Raw genomic sequence first — 19155 nt, 5'->3', positions numbered from 1 at the left:
TACCTAGAACTCAACAAGGTAAAATTAACTACATGTATCTCTATTTTTGAACTGCATTTCTTTAATTAACATTGAACACCTTTCATGTGTTTATAAACCACTTTTATGTCTTGGTGTATGTGAACTACCTGTTTCTGTCCTTTACCCATTTCTTTTTTGGGTTGTGATCTTCTTTGTTAGGTATCTGGCTAATACAGTTGAAGAAGATGAAGAAGAAACCAAGTATGAAATTTTTCCATGGGCTTTAGGGAAAAACTGGAGAAAATTGTTCCCTAATTTCTTAAAGTTAAGGGACCAGCTCTGGGATAGAATTGACTATAGGGCTATTGTAAGCAGGCGATGTTGTGAGGAGGTAAGAATTTTAAAATGCTTTATATATGTAATCTTTGTTTTCTGTTTATCTTATTATCCTTGTTTTTTAACGTGCTTCTAATGTTTTGGTATTCTGGGTTTTTTTTTTTTTTTTTCTAATATGTGGAGTAGACCATTGATCATTACCATGAATACAACTTGTGTATTACAATGTTGCTGTCTTATTATCACCATAACTAAAAACTGTCAACCGGGCAAGCCCTGCTCACGCCTGTAATCCCAGCACTTTGAGAGGCTGAGGCGGGTGGATCTCCTGAGGTCAGGAGTTCGAGACCAGCCTGGCCAACATGGTGAAACCCCATCTCTACTGAAAATACAAAAATTAGGCTGGGTGCGGTGGCTCACGCCTGTAATGCCAGCACTTTGGGAGGCCGAGGCGGGCAGATCACGAGGTCAGGAGATCAAGACCATCCTGGCCAACATGGTGAAACCCGTCTCTACTAAAAATACAAAAAAAATTAGCCGGGCGTGGTGGCAGGCGCCTGTAGTCCCAGCTACTCGGGAGGCTGAGGCAGGAGAATGGTGTGAACCCAGGAGGCGGAGCTTGCAGTGAGCAGAGATCGCGCCACTGCACTCCAGCCTGGGCGACAGAGCGAGACTCCATCTCAAAAAAAAAAAAAAAGAAAAGAAAAGAAAAGAAAAGAAAAAGAAAAATACAAAAATTAACCAAATGTGGTGGCTGGTGCCTGTAATCCCAGCTACTTGGGAGGCTGAGGCAGGAGAATCACTTAAACCCAGGAGGCAGAGGTTGCGGTGAGCTGAGATGGTGCCACTGTACTCCAGCCTGGGCAACAGAGCGAAACTCCATCTCAAAAACAAACAAACAAACAAATTGTCATTTCTATTTTTCAGAGCAGCCTACTTCTATAGTAAGTACTTTTTTTTTTTTTTTGAGGCAGAGTCTTGCTCTGTCACCCAGGCTGGAGTGCAGTGGTGCGATCTCTGCTCACTACAAGCTCCGCCTCCCGGGTCCACGCCATTCTCTTGCCTCAGCCTCCCAATTAGCTGGGACTACAGGCGCCCGCCACCATGCCTGGCTAATGTTTTGTATTTTTAGTAGAGACGGGGTTTCGCCGTGTTAGCCAGGATGGTGTCAATCTCCTGACCTCGTGATCCGCCCGCCTCGGCCTCCCAAAGTGCTGGGAGTACAGGCGTGAGCCACCGTGCCCGGCTTATAGTAAGTACTTTTATTTTAGTGTATTTCTTCTGTCTAAAGGATCATCAATATATTGAAAAAGGGTGATATGAACAAACCAAAATATCTTATTTAGGATTACAATAACACTGGAGTTGAATAATAATTTCTGCTCAATAAAGTATGTGAAATTTCAGGTTCCCAAAATTGAAACACTATTTAACACATATATTAAATGGCATACAATTTAAATATTCTTTAAAATCATAACTCTTTTCACAAAGAATATATTGTTTCCTTAATGCCAAATCTTATTAGGATAAATCAGCAAGACACTAAAAATTTAATAATCAGTTATTTTACCAAATGTTCTGGTTTTTAATAAAGTCAGTATTTCAAACCACAGAAAAATTCTAGAGTAGAAAATTAAATGGAAAGCAGTGGTCACTGTAAGCTCTAGTATTAGTTAAGAAAAATTTGATAAATGTTGATATACTTGCAAATCTTAAGATTTGATAGAATTAACTTATTCATTAATATACATTGATTTAGTGAGCACTTAGTAAATACATACCAGAAACTATATTATTTCTTTTAATTTAAAAAGGGCAGGCAGGCATGGTAGCTCACACCTGTAATCCCAGCACTTTTGGAGGCTAAGGTGGCCTGGATCACTTGAGTCCAAGAGTTCAAGACCATCCTGGGTAACATGGCAAAACACTGTCTCCACAAAAAATACAAAAAATTAGGTAGGCGTGGTGGTGCACACCTGTAGTCCCAGCTACTTGAGAGGCTGTGGTGTGAGAATCACCTGAGCCCAGGAGATTCAGGCTCCAGTGAGCCATGATTATGCCACTGCCCTCCAGCCTCAGCAACAGAGCAAGACCCTGTCCCAAAAAATAAAAATAAAAAAGGCTTGAAGCAAAAATAGCAGTATTACATCTATTAATTCTAGGCAGTAGGGATATGGATGTTTGTTATATTATTCCTAATGCTTTTTCATAATTTTAAAATTTAGCAACATTTAAAAAAATTAATGGAACTTGTTTTTCCTCTTCAAAAAGGTCACCTTATTTAAATGAATTTAATTCCATTATCCTTATCACAATACTTTGTTTCCTTCTGTAGCACTGAATAAAATTTGTAATTATTTATTTGCTTATCTATTGTCTAAACAATAAACTGTAAATGTAATGAAGTAAAAAATCTAGTACACTTCTAATATCTCCCATCTCTGTCCTCACACTTCAATTACAACAATCATGCATTACTCTCTTTTCCTGAGAAAAGAGAAGCAGTAGAACAGACTGTCCACGTGCTCACATCTTATCGTCTATCCTACCTACATGCGTACCCCTATATTCTGCCTTCCCTTTGTTACTGTGAAAGAACGATCTTTGCTCCTATCCAAATCCATTCCCTCTACTTGTGCACTAGATCTCATCTTTTCTTGCTTTCTCAAGGACATCACATTCCAGTAATTGTCCCCTTTCCAGCATTTCACATTTTTTATTTTATTGGATCACTGCCATCAGAATATAGAATTGCTCTAAGATATCCATCAATAAAAACAAAAACAAAAAATGTATCCCCCAGCTACCACTACATTTCTCTGCTTTGCCTCCCTTATAACCAAACTCCTTGAAGAATTGCTTGTATTCTATCTCTACTTCTGTTCTTTCCATTCTCTTTGAACCTGTTATATAAAGTCTTTTTCCTATCATTCTGTAGAAACTTGTCAGGCCACCAAATATCTCTATATGGCCAAATCCCAAGGTTAATTTGTATTCCTCAATCTACTCAATTTAGCGGCATTTGACACTATCCCTCATTTCTTCCTGAAACACTGTCTTCACTTGGTTTTGAGGATACCAGGTTTTTTTCAGTCATTTTTGCCAGTTCCTTTTCACCTCACCAACTTCATTAGAGTGCCCCAGGGCTCAGACTTAGGATCTCTTCTCCTTTCTATTGGTATTAACTTATTAGGTGACCCCATTCACTCTCAAGGCTTTAACACTAACAACTAATAATTTCTTCCAATTCCAGATCTGCATACCAAATCGCCTGTTGGTATTTTTTGTCGAATTGATACCTCAAACTTAACGTGCCTAAAATTGAACTCCTGACTCCTTGACACAGACCTCCAGATCTGCTCCTCCTGCAGTCTTCCACATATTCATAAGTAGCAACTCTATTGTTTTAGTTGCTCAGGCCAAAAAATTATTTCCATTTACCCTTCTTTTTCTTATATTTGTACCTTGAAAAAATATCCAGCATCCTACCATTTCTCACCACCTCCACCACTAATACTATACTTTTATTGTCACCTCTTGCCTTGATTACTGGCATAAGTTTCCAAATAGTCTCTCCCACCCCCACCTTTTTTTTTTTTTTTTTAAAGACAGGGTCTTACTCTGTTACCCAGGCAGCAGTGCAGTGGTGAGATCATGGCTCATTGCAGCCTTAACCTCCTAGACTCAAGCGATCTCCTGCCTTAGCCTCCCAAGTAGCTGGGACTACAGGCATGTGCCACCATGCCCAGCTAATTTATTTTTTGTAGAGATGGGGTCTCGCTATGTTGCCCAGGCCGGTCTCAAAATCCTGTGCCTAAGCAATCCTCCCACCTTGGCCTCCCAAAGTGCTGGGATTGCAGGTGTGAGCCACCATATGCAGCTATAATCTATTCTTCATACAGCTGCCAGAGTAATTTTTTTTTTAGGTAAGTCAAATCATGACTTCTCTACTCAAAAGCCTCCAGTGTCTTCCAGCCTTACATAGGGTAAAAGAGAAAGTCCCTGTCATGGTCCTACATGGTCTATCAGCCCTCCTCCCTTATCTCTTTGATTTCATCTCATATCTTTGCTCTTCCACTCAAGCTACACCGGCCTCCTTACCTCTAAGATACCAGTTACACTCCCATCTCATGGTCTTTGCACTTACTATTCCCATAACCTGGAATGTTGTTCCCCAAATATCAGTATGCTTCACTTCCTAACTACGTTCAGGATTCTGCTTAAATGTCACCTCAGAGAGACCTTTCCTTATCACCTTATATAGAGTAGTATCTCCCTCCATGGAATAGAAGTGTCCAGAAATATACCGTCACAATTATGTTCAATTGAATTTTGACAAGGGTGCCAAGAAAATTCAATGGGGAAAATATAGTCTTTTCAACAAATGGTGCTATGACAACTGGATATCTACAAGCAAAAGAATGAAGCCGAACCTCTGGTTTATACCATATATAAAAATTAACTCAAAATGGATCAAAGACCTAAATGTAAAACCTAAAACCATAAAACTCTTAGAAGAAAACATAGGGGTAAGTCTTCGTGACCTTGAATTAGGTTGCTTAGATATGATACCAAAAGTAACAAGTAACAAAAGAAAATATAAAATAGACATCATCAAAATTAAAACCTTTTGTCCTTCAAAGGATACCAAGTGAAGAGATGACCTATAAAATGAAAAAAAATTTTTGCAAGTCATCTATTTGATAAGGGTCTTGTATCTAGAAATATAAAGAGCTTTACAACTTAATAATAAAAAGACAATCAATTTAAAAAATGGGCAAATAATCCAAATAGACATTTCTCCAAAGAAGGTATGCAAATTGCTAAAACACACACACACACACACACACACACACACACACACACACACACACACGAAAAGATGTTCAACATCATTAGCTGTCAGGGATTGCAAATCAAAAGCACATGAGATATTACTTCACACCCACTATGATGGCTATAAACAAAAATAAAAGTATTGGAGAGGATGTGGAGATATTGGAACTCTCATACACTTCTTATGGAAATGTAAAATGGGGAAGTTGCTTTGCATAACAGTCTGGCAATTCCTCACAAGGTTAACATAGAGTTACCATATGATCCAGCAAGTCTAGTCCTGGCTATATATGCCAAAGGGTAAAAACAAAACTATGTCCACACAAAAAACTTTAACATGAATGTTCATAGCAGTATTCATAATAGCCAAAGTACAAACAACCTGAATGTCCATCAGCTGATAGAATGGATAAACAAAATAAGGTATATCCCTACAATAAAATATTACTTGGCAATTAAAAGGAATGAAGTACCTGGTTCAAGCTACAATGCAGATAACCTTGAAAAGATTATGCTACATAAAAGAAGCCTGTCACAAAGGACGACATATTGTATGATTCCATTTATATGAAAGGTCCAGAATGGACAAATTCAAAGACAGAAAGTAGATGAGTAGTTGTTATGGGCTGAGAGAAGGGAGAAAATGGAGTGTGATTGCTTTATTTATAGAGTGATGAAAATGCTTCAAAATTGACCGTGGTTATGGTTGTGTAACTCTGAATATATTGAATATCATTGAATTGTACATTTCAATTGGGTGATTCTAAGGTATTTTAATTACATTTCAAAGCTGTTAAAATTAAAAGTAGTTCCTCCCACTATTACTCTGTATTCCCTTTCTCAGTTCCAATTTTCCTCATAGCACTCAACCATCATGTAACACACTGCTTTTTACTTATTTATCTTGTTAATAAATTTCCTCCCACTAAAATACAGATTCCAAGAGAGCAGGGTCTTTATTTTGCATTTGTTTGTTTTGTTTTGTTTTTGTTTTTGAGACAGGGTCTCATTCTGTTACCCAGGCTGCCAGCTGCAGTGTGCAATCATAGCTCACTGCAACCTTGAACTCCTGGGCTCAAGCAATCCTCCCACCTTGGCCTCCCAAAGTTCTGGGATTACAGATGTGAGCTATAGTGCCTGACCTTTTTTTTTTTTTTTTTTTTTTAAAGACAGAGTTTCATTCTGTCACCCAGGCTGGAGTGCAGTGGCATGATCTTGGCTCACTGCAACCTCCACCTCCTGGGTTCAAGCGATTCTCCTGCCTCGCCTTCCCAAGTAGCTAGGATTACAGCTGGGATTACAGGCATGCGCCACCACGCCCGGCTATTTTGTATTTTTAGTAGAGACAGGGTTTTCACCATGGTGGCCAGGCTGGTCTCAAACTCCTTATCTCAAGTGATCCACCTGCCTCAGCCTCCCAAAGTGCTGGGATTACAGGCATGAGCGCCCAGCCTTATTTTGTTCTTATTCTATCTCCAGAGCCTAGAACAGTGCCTGGCACATAGTGGGTAGTCAATAAATATTTGTTGACTGATCAAATGAATGGAACTTCCAATTCTTTTTCATACCTTCTTATCCATTAAATAGGGAAACAATAAACTATAAAATAATTATTCACTGAGCTCACTTTGCACTGCCGCTTACTCCAGTGGCAGATAGAGAAGCTGTTTTTTGGCTGTTCCAACAAGGTACATTTGAATCCTGTAGGCATATAGAAAAGGTAACTGCCTAGTAGATTTTATCCTGTTCTGTTAAGTGTTCACTGGACAACTACTTTATGAATAACACACCAAGTTCAGTGCCCTGGGAGTTTATTGTAAAGAAGTATTATATCACCCCATTCCCATTCCTGAAATAGCAAGACATACTGTTGAAAATGTAACTGTTCTATACATTTGTTACTGAAAGCCTGGCATACTGCCAAACGAAACATTTCTTTAGTCCCATATCCTAAAATAACCTCAAGTTAAGGTAGTAGCTACAAACTAGCTTATAATAATAATACTTTACATTTGCAAAGTGCTTTACAAATTATGACTTTTACAGAAATTATCACACAAATAGCTGTGAGGGTGGTGGCATCCTCATTTCACAGCTAATGAAACTGAGGACCAAGGAGGCTAGGATTTACTCAAAATCATAGAAGTTGCAGAGCCAGAACATCTAATGACTTCCTAGTGTTCTCTTTTTTCTGTGACATCTAGCCTCCATATAAACCTCTCATATTGGTTAGTTTAGAAAATGCATTTATTTCTTGTCTTGGGAATTAAATAGCCACAGTATTCCCTCCATTTCACAGATGCAAAAACTGTGGCTTAGTAAGATTGTGATTTGTCCATGGCCATGAAGTTAATAAGTAGCAGATACTAATAACTTAGTGCTCTTTGAATTACACACCACTGACATAAGAAAGAACATGAGCTGTCTTTTCAAATAGTGAGTTTTTTAATTGTCTCTTTTCTTTTTTTAATCTTGGCTGCAAAGAAGCTAAAAGCCAGGTATTATCCTTGACCACATCAACTCTATTACATTTTATTACTGGCATGTCTGCTTTCCTCTTTTAATCGAAATTTCCCTTTTGGGTCTAAGCTCAATGAAATTTTTTCCCCTTTTTTCTCAGCTGCCTCATTCCTTTTTGGAAAGAGATGGGGTGTGATTAAATTGGAAAAAATATATAGGGCTTCTCCAGAAAAGAGTGGACTATTTCTTTGTTTATTCTGATTTTATCTTCTTACCTGATGATCTTATCAACAACTCCTTTAAGGTGGGATTTATTTACATTGGTGACTTAATTTCTAAACTGGTTCACACATTAGGGAGGATGCCTATCTAATGAGAGAGTTAGACTACACTTCCAGCCCCTTTCATGCATCATGGAGGGTAGCAATTTAATCAAGAAGTTTTTCTCTATTCCCGTTAATACTCTGGCCAAGATGCCACAATATCATCATAGCTGAGTTCTTCACTATCTATTACTTGATTCCAGATTAGGAATTTAGAAATCAATGAGATAAGTAGTGTGTTTTGACAGAATAATCCAATGACAGTGTGCAAAAGAGATCCAATATAGGGAATGTATTGGAAACTGCTAAACTTGCTATAGCTGGAAACAAGGTTGTGAAGAAAATTGATAGCAGTGCTGAAGAAAATGAAACAGATGTTAGAAATGTTAAAAAATTATAATTATCATTACCTGGTAACCAGTTGGATATTGGGTACATGGGAGAGGGAACTGTAAGTTTCAAATCTATATAACAGGAAGAGTAATGGGTTCCATAATGGAAATAGGGAAGCCTACAGAAGCAAACTGGATTCTTTGGGAAGATAAGGAATTTGGTATATAGACATGAATGTAAGGCAGTAACTGGATATAATTAAATGAATGGTCAACAGGTATGGTAAAAGTCATTACGTATAAATGATGCTTCGAGTATTTAAGAGATTCAAGGTCAAAGTAATATTAATACTTTTTAAGAGCTTTCCAGGCACTGTTCTAAGTATTGCCCATGTATTATTAACTCTCACAATTCTTAGATCTAGCTAGGTAATCCCAGATAAGAAACTAAGGAACAGAGAGGTTAAGTGACTTCTCCAAGGACACACAATAAGTAAAGCAGCACTCCAGTATTCAGGCCTAGGCAGTCTGACTCCAGAGTCAGTGCTTTTTTTTTTTTTTTTTTTTTTTAATTTTTTCATGCCTATCCCTGTCTGCTCCCCATTCCTCCCCATTCTCCTCCCTGCCAGGCAGAGGAGAAGCTGACTGGGTTGGTTTTGACAGTCAGTGCTTTTAACACCTATATTATACTACCTCTTGAGATCACAGACAGGTAGAGTATATACACAGAAAAACAGAGGGCCAAGTATCAAATTTTAGGAACACTGACCCAAGGCACCCCCCAATCACTAAAAATGACAAAAGAATAAGATAAAGTAAAAAAGGGGGATGTTTCTAGTACATCAACTGCTACTAGTGTTTCAGAGAAGTCCGTTTCATAGAATCACAGCATTGGGGGACTGAAAGTGACCTGTTTTCTCATATAAAAGACACCCTATGGCCCAGAAAGTTGTGTAATTTGCCCAAGGTCATAGAAGTAACGGATTTTTTTTTTTTTTTTTTTGAGATAGTTTCACTGTTGTCACCCAGGCTGGAGTGTAATGGCAAGGTGTAAGCTCACTGCAACCTCCACCTCCCAGGTTCAAACGATTCTCCTGCCTTAGCCTCCCAAGTAGCTGGGATTATAGACATGCGCCACCATGCCCAACTAATTTTGTATTTTTAGTAGAGATGGGGTTTCACCATGTTGGCCAGGCTGGTCTCGAGCTCCTGACCTCAAGTGATCCGCACACCTCAGCCTCCCAAAGTGCTGGGATTACAAGTGTGAGCCACTGCACCTGCCAGAGTAACAGAATTAAGATGAAAATCTAGCTCTCTTGACCCTGGTACAGTTTTATTTTTAATTCACTTATCACAGTAAAATTCTAATTATATGATTATATGTGTATAAATATATGTAGACATATTTAAAAATAACCATGATTGTGTATTTTCCTAGGTGGGTTAGTATGTGGAGAGACCATGATGAACTTATTGCAAAAATAACAGTTTTTGGCTGAGCAAGGTGGCTCACGCCTGTAATCCCAGAACTTTGGGAGGGCGAGGAGGGTGGATCACTTGAGGTCAGGCATTCAAGACCAGCCTGGCCAACATGGTGAAACCCTGTCTCTACTAAAAATACAAAAATTAGCTGGGCATGGTGGCAATTACAGGAGTGGGCCATTGCACCCGGACTTTCTAAATGTTTTGAAAATCACTGCTCTAAGCAATTAATAAGGCTCTGTCTAGCTCTCGAATGTTACAGTTCTCATTTACTTTGGGTCATTGATGACTGTAACTAAAGACTTTTGCTTAGAATGCTTAGAAGTTTTAGATTTCATGAGGTTAGCACATATGTACAGTTCCCCAGCTTGACTTAAATAATTGTCATTTGCCAGATCCTCACTATGTGATGATTTTACTCATCTAGTCCTCAGAATAATCCTGTGAAGTAGATGATATGCCCATTTTAGAGATGAAGAAATTAAGTCCCAGAAAAGTTAAATAACTTGCCCAGTATTATACAGCTAGCATGTGGCAGTGCCAGGGTAAGAAACCAAGTGTACCCTGACTCTAAAGCCCATGTTTTATTTAACAAACCTTATAGAACAATGCCTGGCAGATAGTGAGGCTTTATAAATAATGCCTCATCTGATCCTCGCAGCAACCCTCTAAAATAGACATTTATTATCTCCATGCTGACAAAACTGAGGAACAGCGAGGTTAAATAACTTACCTATGTTCTTATTCACCATATCTCTTGTCATAATTGCAGACATTTTAAGATTACCATAACACACATAGCTGGGAACCTTAATTATTTTTATTTTTACTTTTATTTTTTGAGACGGAGTCTCTCTCTGTGGCCCAGGCTGGAGTGCAGTGACGCGATCTCGGCTCACTGCAAGCTCCGCCTCCCGGGTTCACGCCATTCTCCTGCCTCAGCCTTCTGAGTAGCTGGGACTACAGGCGCCCACAACCACGCCCGGCTAATTTTTTTGTATTTTTAGTAGAGACGGAGTTTCACCGTGTTAGACAGGATGGTCTTGATCTCCTGACTTTGTGATCCACCCGCATCGGCCTCCCAAAATGCTGGGATTACAGGCGTGAGCCACCGCGCCCGGCCAATTAACTTTTTTTAACCCAATACATTCCAAAGTTAAGAATTACATATTGTTTTGGAGTAACTGTATTATCTTTCCCAAACTTAGAATATTCAGAATTAAAAAATAAATACCCTGACAACCTGGAAGATTGCTTCAGTCCTATTTCCTGTTTAAAATAATTTACTTTGTCAATTATTGTCTTAAAGATCCAAGCAATGAGTCACTTTTTAGTAATATTGCCTTATCTGGAAGTGCTTTGTTTTTTAAATCAGCAATTTGGATTTTTATCTTCACTTTAGAGATAGTTGTTCTTGAGTTGTAAGTTTTGAACTCAATTTTAGTAAATTTTGAAATATTACTAAAATTCTAAAAGTTAGCTTTCTATTATAGGTTATGGCCATTGCACCAACCCATTATATCTGGCAAAGAGAACGTTCTGTTCATCACAGTGGAGCTGTCAGAAACTACAACAGAGATGAAGTTCAGCTGCCCCGGGGACCTAGTGCCACACCAGTAGATTGTTCACTCTGTGGTAAAAAAAGAAGATATGTTAGACTGGGATTGTCTTCATCATCATCTTTATCCAGTCATACAGCAGGGGTGACAGAAAAACATTCTCAGGACTCATACAACTCACTGTCAATGGACATAATAGGTGATCCTTCTCAAGCTTATACCGGTTCTGAAGGTATGATTTAGTAATATGCCAGAATTAGATTTATGCATGTTGTTTACTGAGCTCTAGTCAGTCCTTGCTGGCAGGGATACATAATAATTTATATACTCCAACAATATGAGTTAAATTAATCTTGAAACTTTCTCCCCTTTCAGTTACTTTTTGTCTTGTGTCCATATCTGTTTTGTGGTGACCCACCTAAACAGATTTTTAATGTGACCTATGTTAAGTTGAAAACTAATGCACCATAAGCCTCAGTATTTTAAGAGCCTGAATCATTTTTTTGAAATGTTTATTTTATTCAAAAGGGTTTCAAGAAGAAAATAAATTTACTTGTAATCTCACCTTCCAACTATTGGTTTCCTTCTGTATACTTTTCTAACAAAATTAGAACCATACTATCTATCTAGGCCTGCTTTTTTCATTTTTTACCATGAAGTATTTTCCCATGTCATTATTGAGTCCTCCAAAACCAGGTTTTTTTTTTTGTTGTTGTTGTTTTTTTTGAAACAGAGTCTCACTTTGTCGCCCAGGCTGGAGTGCAGTGGGACAATCTCGGCTTACTGCAGCCTCCGCCTCCCAGGTTCGGGTGATTCTCATGCCTCAGCCTCCTAAGTATCTGGGATTACAGACATGTGCCACCATGCCCAGATAGTTTTCGTGTTTTTAGTAGTGAGGGATTTCACCATGTTGGCCAGGCCGGTCTCGAACTCCTGGCCTCAAGTGATCTGCCTTCCTCAGCCTCCTAAAATGCTGGGATTATGGACACGAGCTACCGCACCCAGCCCAAAACCTGATTTTTAATTCTGACATGGTATAAGTACCATAATTTCTTTATATATTTCATTTTGTTGGGATTTAAGTGGCTTTCAGCAATAGTGTATTAATTAGAAAAGAACCTTATTAGCTGAAAAAATACAACTGCACCATAATTTCACCCAAATTATTTATATAGTATTATCTGACATTTCTTTTCTAGAAGTGTCTAGAAATAGTACTAGAATAATATTCTACTATCAGTGATCCTTTTTACTTACAAAGCCTTCCAGATTTTCACCCATCTCAAGACAGGGTGGACAGATTTTTCATGGTCCTTTCTAATTCTATCATGAGAAATTAACACACCTGCATTATTTCAAAATTTTACCTATTTGTTTTTACCACAAAGATATTAATAGTGGCTACTGAAGCTTTACTAAAGGAGAAACTAGACTCTAAGATTCTTGAAGGTAGGGGTTATGCCTCAGTCATTGTTCCATTTCTTGGCCATAGTAATCACTCAACAAATTTGCACGACAGTATAGTCTCTTCCTTTTCAACACCTTCAGGCATATTTTTTATTATGCTGAGGCAAGAGGATCACTTGAGGCCAGGAGTTTGAGACCATCCTGGGCAACATAGCAAGACCCCATCTATTTAAAAAATTGTCTTTTAGCATCCCTCCTTTCCCAGCTTCCTTTACTCTTTGATCCTTATAATAGGTAAGCTTTACTGAATGTTTACAATGTCCAAAGCAATATATAATGCATTTTATATTCATAATATCATTTAATATTCACAGCCAACTTTAGGGTGAATACTATACCTCCACTCAGCAGATAAGGAAACTGAAGCTTAGAGAAGTTAAATAATTTGCCCAAGGAGCTGGAGTGACATGTGAACCCAGGTCTCTGACTCCAAACTAGAGCCTGAATTCCTAAATATTATGGTCTACTGCCCTTTTGATGCAATCCTGCTGTTGGCAGTGAAAATAAGCTGCCACGGAAGCCTTCTAGCAGACTACTAAGGAGGTGGCGAAAGCATTAAGATCTAAGTCCCTGATGAAAGGCTACATGAAGTGAGCTGGGAGAGAATTCCAAGAATTTGAACAGATATTTACAGAAAGCAAAACAGAAGCAGTTATACATATTTTATTCAGACCAACCACTGTAGATATCAACAGTAATAACACTCCACAGTATAGGCCTTGACATCTCAACAGGAAATTTGAGTGCACCTGGGGAAGAAGGGGCTGTGCCAGTCAGTATACTTTGGAGAAAAAATAAAGGTCTTTGAGGGATTGTGGATGAAAAGTGGCGTATTAACTTAGGGGAGTTGTAGAAGGAACTGTGTGCTTTCATCCTTTCACTGGGCGAAAGCCATGATTTAGGATTTATAGGTCCTATACAGGAAGGAACAAGTATTTACCCATAGCCATTTTATTCTGAGTATTAACCCATGGTTAACTGTAAAACTCTTTGTTTCAGGATGTCAGAGTGTAAGCAATATAAAGGAAAAGTATTGATTGTACACATATTTTACCAGTAAAAATATACATTCATTTTCCTCCAATAGTTTTAATGGAAAGTGAGCTCACTGGGAGTAGAGGGGAGAGTGCAGGATAATAGGGACACACGATGCTACAGGAGTGGGATGAGTCTCTCACTGCCTAAACAGCTGCTGATTTAGTGACCTCTACTAGCAAAATTTTCTTCCTCCATTCCACCTAAGGTTGGAATCATCTGATAGTATGTGGTTGCAAAAACTGAATTCAGCATTCTCCAAGAAAGACACAAAAAGTTTATGCTCTGCTTTAGACTTCTATGCGAAACTTAGCATAGATGGTGATCAGTGCTTCCACCTTTCTTTCAAACACAAGCAAACAACTCAATTTGCAGGTAAAGACATGTTTTCCTACCTTAAAATTTATTTTGTTAAAAACAACACATTCAAATAAAAGTTTTAGATAAACATGTTTATGACATTTATTAAGAACAAAATATTTTTCAATTTGACAAGGTGGGGTAAAAATACTGTCAAAAATTTGATTTTTGGGGCCGGGCACGGTGGCTTGTGCCTGTAATCCCAGCACTTTGGGAGGCCAAGAGGGGGCGGATCACCTGAGGTCAGGAGTTCCAGACCAGCCTGGCCAACATGGTAAAACCCTGTCTCTATTAAAAATACAAAAATTAGCTGGGTGTGGTGGTACATGCCTGTAATCCCAGCTACTCAGGAGGCTGAGGCAGGAGAATCGCTTGAACCTGGGAGGTGGAGGTTGCAGTGAGCTGAGATGGTGCCACTGCACTCCAGCCTGTGCAAAAAGAGCAAAACTTCGTCTCAAAAAAAAAAAAAAAATTGACTTTTGGGAAGGATAGATGAAGCATTCTTTTTTTTTTAGATGAAGCATTCTTTACATATTTATATACATCACAATCACCAATCACACGCTAGATACTTAATCTCATTTAACATCCAACCCCCTAAGAAATCTTGAAGTGGCATTATTATATTCATTTTAGTGATGAAAAAACAAACTCAGAAAAGTCACACCATTACCAGGTAAAACAATAACAGAAACAAGATGGGAACCCAGTTCTATCTGAATATATAACATATTTTTATAATAACTAAACTACTATTGTTTCTCCTTACTGTATGCTGTTGTAAGCTTTATGACACCTGGGCTGGTCCATGTGAAACATAGATATATATTATGTATTATCTGAGGACCCATGAGATTTTACAGTGAAGCCAAGGGAAAAAAAATATGCCAAGCTTTAGCCCTGGATCATATAGGGAGGCATGTAACATTACAACTGTTAAATAATCTAAAACCAAATAATTTTTCCTCAGAAATAAATCCTTCTTTGAATTTTCTTACTTATTTTTGTCATTACCACTGTTCTAGTCACCCAGGTTTAAAATTCTTACACTTAATGAAGGTATAATTAGGGCATATAAGTTAATAATGTGATAAGGGCTGTGCTAAGTATATGATCAACATTGAGGAGCACAAAAGATTTCAGAATTAATTCTGTGGGGTGAGAGGTTTGGTGAAGGTTTTTCAAAGTAAGATATTAGCTGGGCATTGACTGAGTCCTGTTTTGCCCAGAGAATTAAGGGAAGGGTCTTCTGAATAGCAGACAGAAGTTTGAAAATACAGCTGGTCCTTGACTTACCCATGGTTGCTATACACATTCAGTGGAAAGCTGTATCATGGTCTCTCTTGATGCTGGGCAGAGGCAGTGAGCTGCAGCTTCCAGGCAGCCATGAAATCATGAGAGTAAACAACTGATTTTCGACAGTGTACCGCATTGCCAGATGATGTTGCCCACCTGTAGCCTAATGTAAGTGTTCTGAGCACATTAAGGTAGGCTAGGCTAAGCTGTGATGTTCGGTGGTTAGCTGTATTAAACGCATCTTTTTAAAAATATTTTTTGCTGGGCGCAGTGGCTCACATCTGTAATCCCAACACTTTGGGAGGCCGAGGCGGGTGGATCACCTGAGGTCAGGAGTTCAAGATCAGCCTGACCAATATGGTGAAACCCCATCTCTACTAAAAATACAAAATTTAGCTGGGCATGGTGCGGGTGCCTGTAGTCCCAGCTACTCGGGAGGCTGAGACAGGAGAATTGCTTGAACCCGGGAGGCGGAGGTTGCAGTGAGCCAAAATCATGCCCCTGCACTCCAGCCTGGGCAACAGAGTGAGACTCCATCTCAAAAAAGAAAAAAATAAAATAAAAACATTTTTAAAAAATAGAGATGGGGTCTCACATTGCCCAGGCTGGTCATGAACTCCTGGCCTTAAGCAATCCTCCACCTCTGTCTGCCAAAGTGCTGGGATTACAAGAGTGAGCTTCTGTGCCCAGCCAAATGCTTTTTTTCCCCCACCAGACAGGATCTTGCACTGTCACCTGGGCTGGAGTGTAGTGATGTGATCACAGCTCACTGTAGCCTCAACCTCCTCTGTTCAAGTGATCCTTCCACCTCAGCCTCCCGAGTAGCTGGCACTACAGGCATGTGCCACCATGCCCAGCTTTTTTTTTTTTTTTTTTTGTAGAGACTTCCTATGTTGCCCAGACTGGTGCTGGTCTCGGACTCCTGACCTCAAGCAATCCTCCCACCTTGGCCTCCCAAAGTGGTGGGGTTACAGATGTAAATCACTGCACCTGGCCCAAATGCATTTTGACTTAATGATATCTTCAAGTTACAAGAGTTTATTGGGACATAACTCCATTGTAAGTCAAAAAGTCTCGATATATAAATTTTCTCTCTGCATCCAATGAATTACCAGCTTATCTGGTTGTTCTTTCATAATATTTTGTTTCTTTCTTTGTTTGTTTGAGATGGAGTTTTGCTTGTTGCCCAGGCTGGAGTGCAATGGTGCGATCTCAGCTCACTGCAACCTCCATCTCCTGGGTTCAGGCAATTCTTGTGCCTCAGCCTTCCCAGTAGCTGGGATTACAGGCATGCTCCACCATGCCCAGCTAGTTTTTGTATTTTTAGTAGAGACAGGGTTTCACCATGTTGGTCAGGCTGGTCTCGAACTCCTGACCTCAGGTGATCCACCTGTCTCAGCCTCCCAAAGTGCTGGGATTACAGGCGTGAGCCACCGCACCCGACCTGTCTGCTCATTTTCTACGATTAATCACCTTATATATGTATTACTATGAAAGCTCTGATTTAACAGTTTTTTCCTCCAGTTAAATTCTCATAGACACCACTAACAGATTAACTTAAAATACCTTTTACATGACCATAGAAACTTCAGAAGTTCCCACTGCCTCTGAAAATATGAAGTTCAAAATGAAAGCCTCCCACAATCGCAGAACTATATACTATATATACCTAAATTTCCCTCTAGAACAACCAAGTCAACAGATAAAACAATACATGACCCTTGGCTGGGCATGGTGGCTCACGCCTGTAATCCCAGCACTTTGGGAGGCTGAAGCGGGCAGATCACTTGAGGTCAGGAGCTCGAGACCAGCCTGGCCAACATGGTGAAACCCCATCTCTACTAAAAATAGAAAAATTAGCCAGGCGTGGTGGTGGTGCATGCCTGTAATTCCAGCTACTCCAGAGACTGAGGCAGGAGAATTGCTTGAACCTGGGAGGTGGAGGTTGCAGTGAGCTGAGACTGCACCACTGCACTCCAGCCTGGGTGACAGAGCTAGATGACATCTCAAAAAACAAAAACAAAAACATGATCCAGTGTAGGTTTAAAGATATCAGGAAAGTTTTAGTGACTATTTACTGGGTATAAAAGGTAGGGCCTCTGGAAGGCATTGGGATGACAGTTTTCAGTCAGTCTCAAATCTTTAGTTTACAGGACAGCCAGACATAGACATAGAAGGCTAACATTAGAAGGTATCTGTCCCATAAACCAGACTGTAAACATACTTATTGTTTGGAGGAAGGCTGAAGAAAGAGCTTAAGCTGGGCCTTGATTGACTAGAATGGACAACTACCAAAGAAAAAGAAGAGAAATAGAAGAAAACTACACACACACACACACACACACACACACACACAAAGGGAAGTGAGGGGAAATGAATGGATACTGTTAAAAAGGTCTTGTTCAATTCAACATCTACTGAGCACCATGTGCCAAACAGAAACAAAGTATTCTCCATGAAAAAGGAGCGAAGGGCAGAACTTTTCTTGGCTCTTAAGCCAGCCCCTTCTCAAAGTAGACAATTGGGGATTGACACAAAATAGGCATTCAAAGCATTAAATGAATGACATAATTTCATTACTAGCTAAATAGAAGGGTAGAAGAAAAGGGAGTATTCCATGATGGAATTAAAAAATGGACTTCAGGCCACGTGCAGTGGCTCATTCCTGTAATCCCAGCAGTTTGGGTGGCTGAGTCGGGTGGATCACCTGACGTCAGGAGTTTGAGATCAGCCTGGCCAACATGGTGAAACCCTATCTCTACTAAAAATACAAAAATTAGCCAGGCGTGGGAGCGTGTGTCTATAATCCCAGCTACTTGGGAGGCTAAAACAGGAGAATTGCTTGAACCTAGGAGGTGGAGGTTGCAGTGAGCCAAGACCATGCCATTGCACTCCAGTCTGGGCAACAGAGTGAGACTCTGTCTCAAAACAAACAAACAAACACTTCAGAGCTTCTATATAGTCATGCGCCACATAATGACATTTCACTCAAGGTGGGACTGCATACAGGATGGTGTTCCCATAAGATTATAATGGCTGGGCATGGTGGCTCACACCTGTAATCCTAGAACTGTGGGAGGCCGAGGCAGGTGGATGGATCACTTAAGGTCAGGAGTTTGTGACCAGCCTGGCTAACATGGTGAAACCCTGTCTCTTAAAAAAATACAAAAATTAGCCGGGCGTGATGGCACATACCTGTAATCACAGATACTCGGGAGGCTGAGACAGGGAAATTGCTTGAACCTGGGAGTCGGAGGTTGCAGTGAGCCAAGATTGTGTCACTGCACTCCAGCCTGGGCAACAGAGCAAGACTCTGTCTCAAAAAAAAAAAAAAAAAAAGAAAAAGAAAAAGAAAAGAAAAGAAGAAGGAAGGAAGGAAAGATTATAATGGAGCAGAAAAATTCCTATCACCTACTGACATCATAGCCCTGTAGTGCAACACAGTACCTTTTCTATGTTTAGATACACACATACTTACCATTGTCTTATAAATGCGTATGGTAGTTAGTACAGTAACATGCTATCCAGGTTTGCAGTCTAGAAGTAGTAGGCTATACCATATAACCTAGGTGTGTAGTAGGCTATACCACCTAGGTTTGTGTAAGTACACTATGTAATGTTCACACAATGATGAAACTGCCCAACTATGCATTTAACAGAATGTACTGCCACTGTTAAGCAATGTATAACTGTATCTGGAAATGT

General features: G+C 39.5%; 1 protein-coding gene across 10 annotated transcripts in view; it reads left to right on the top strand.

The window, feature by feature from the left end:
• Positions 1–19155, top strand: part of SPDYA (speedy/RINGO cell cycle regulator family member A) — a 40080-nt gene that overhangs the window by 18441 nt on the left and 2484 nt on the right. For 5 of the 10 annotated variants that reach the window (XM_063789210.1, XM_054677759.2, XM_024354269.3 and 2 more), the window contains 2 exons: positions 181–352; positions 11227–11524. In XM_063789210.1, coding sequence (XP_063645280.1) covers positions 181–352; positions 11227–11524 — 470 coding nt within the window. Of the gene's footprint in view, positions 1–180; positions 353–11226; positions 11525–13073; positions 14611–16331; positions 16510–19155 lie in introns of those variants that run through there. The other 5 variants (XM_063789209.1, XM_063789208.1, XM_063789207.1 and 2 more) reach the window with 2 other exon arrangements.

Source organism: Pan troglodytes, chromosome 12, assembly GCF_028858775.2.
Source record: "Pan troglodytes isolate AG18354 chromosome 12, NHGRI_mPanTro3-v2.0_pri, whole genome shotgun sequence".
Taxonomy (NCBI): Eukaryota; Metazoa; Chordata; class Mammalia; order Primates; family Hominidae; genus Pan; species Pan troglodytes.
This window is presented reverse-complemented; position numbering and strand designations above follow the sequence as displayed.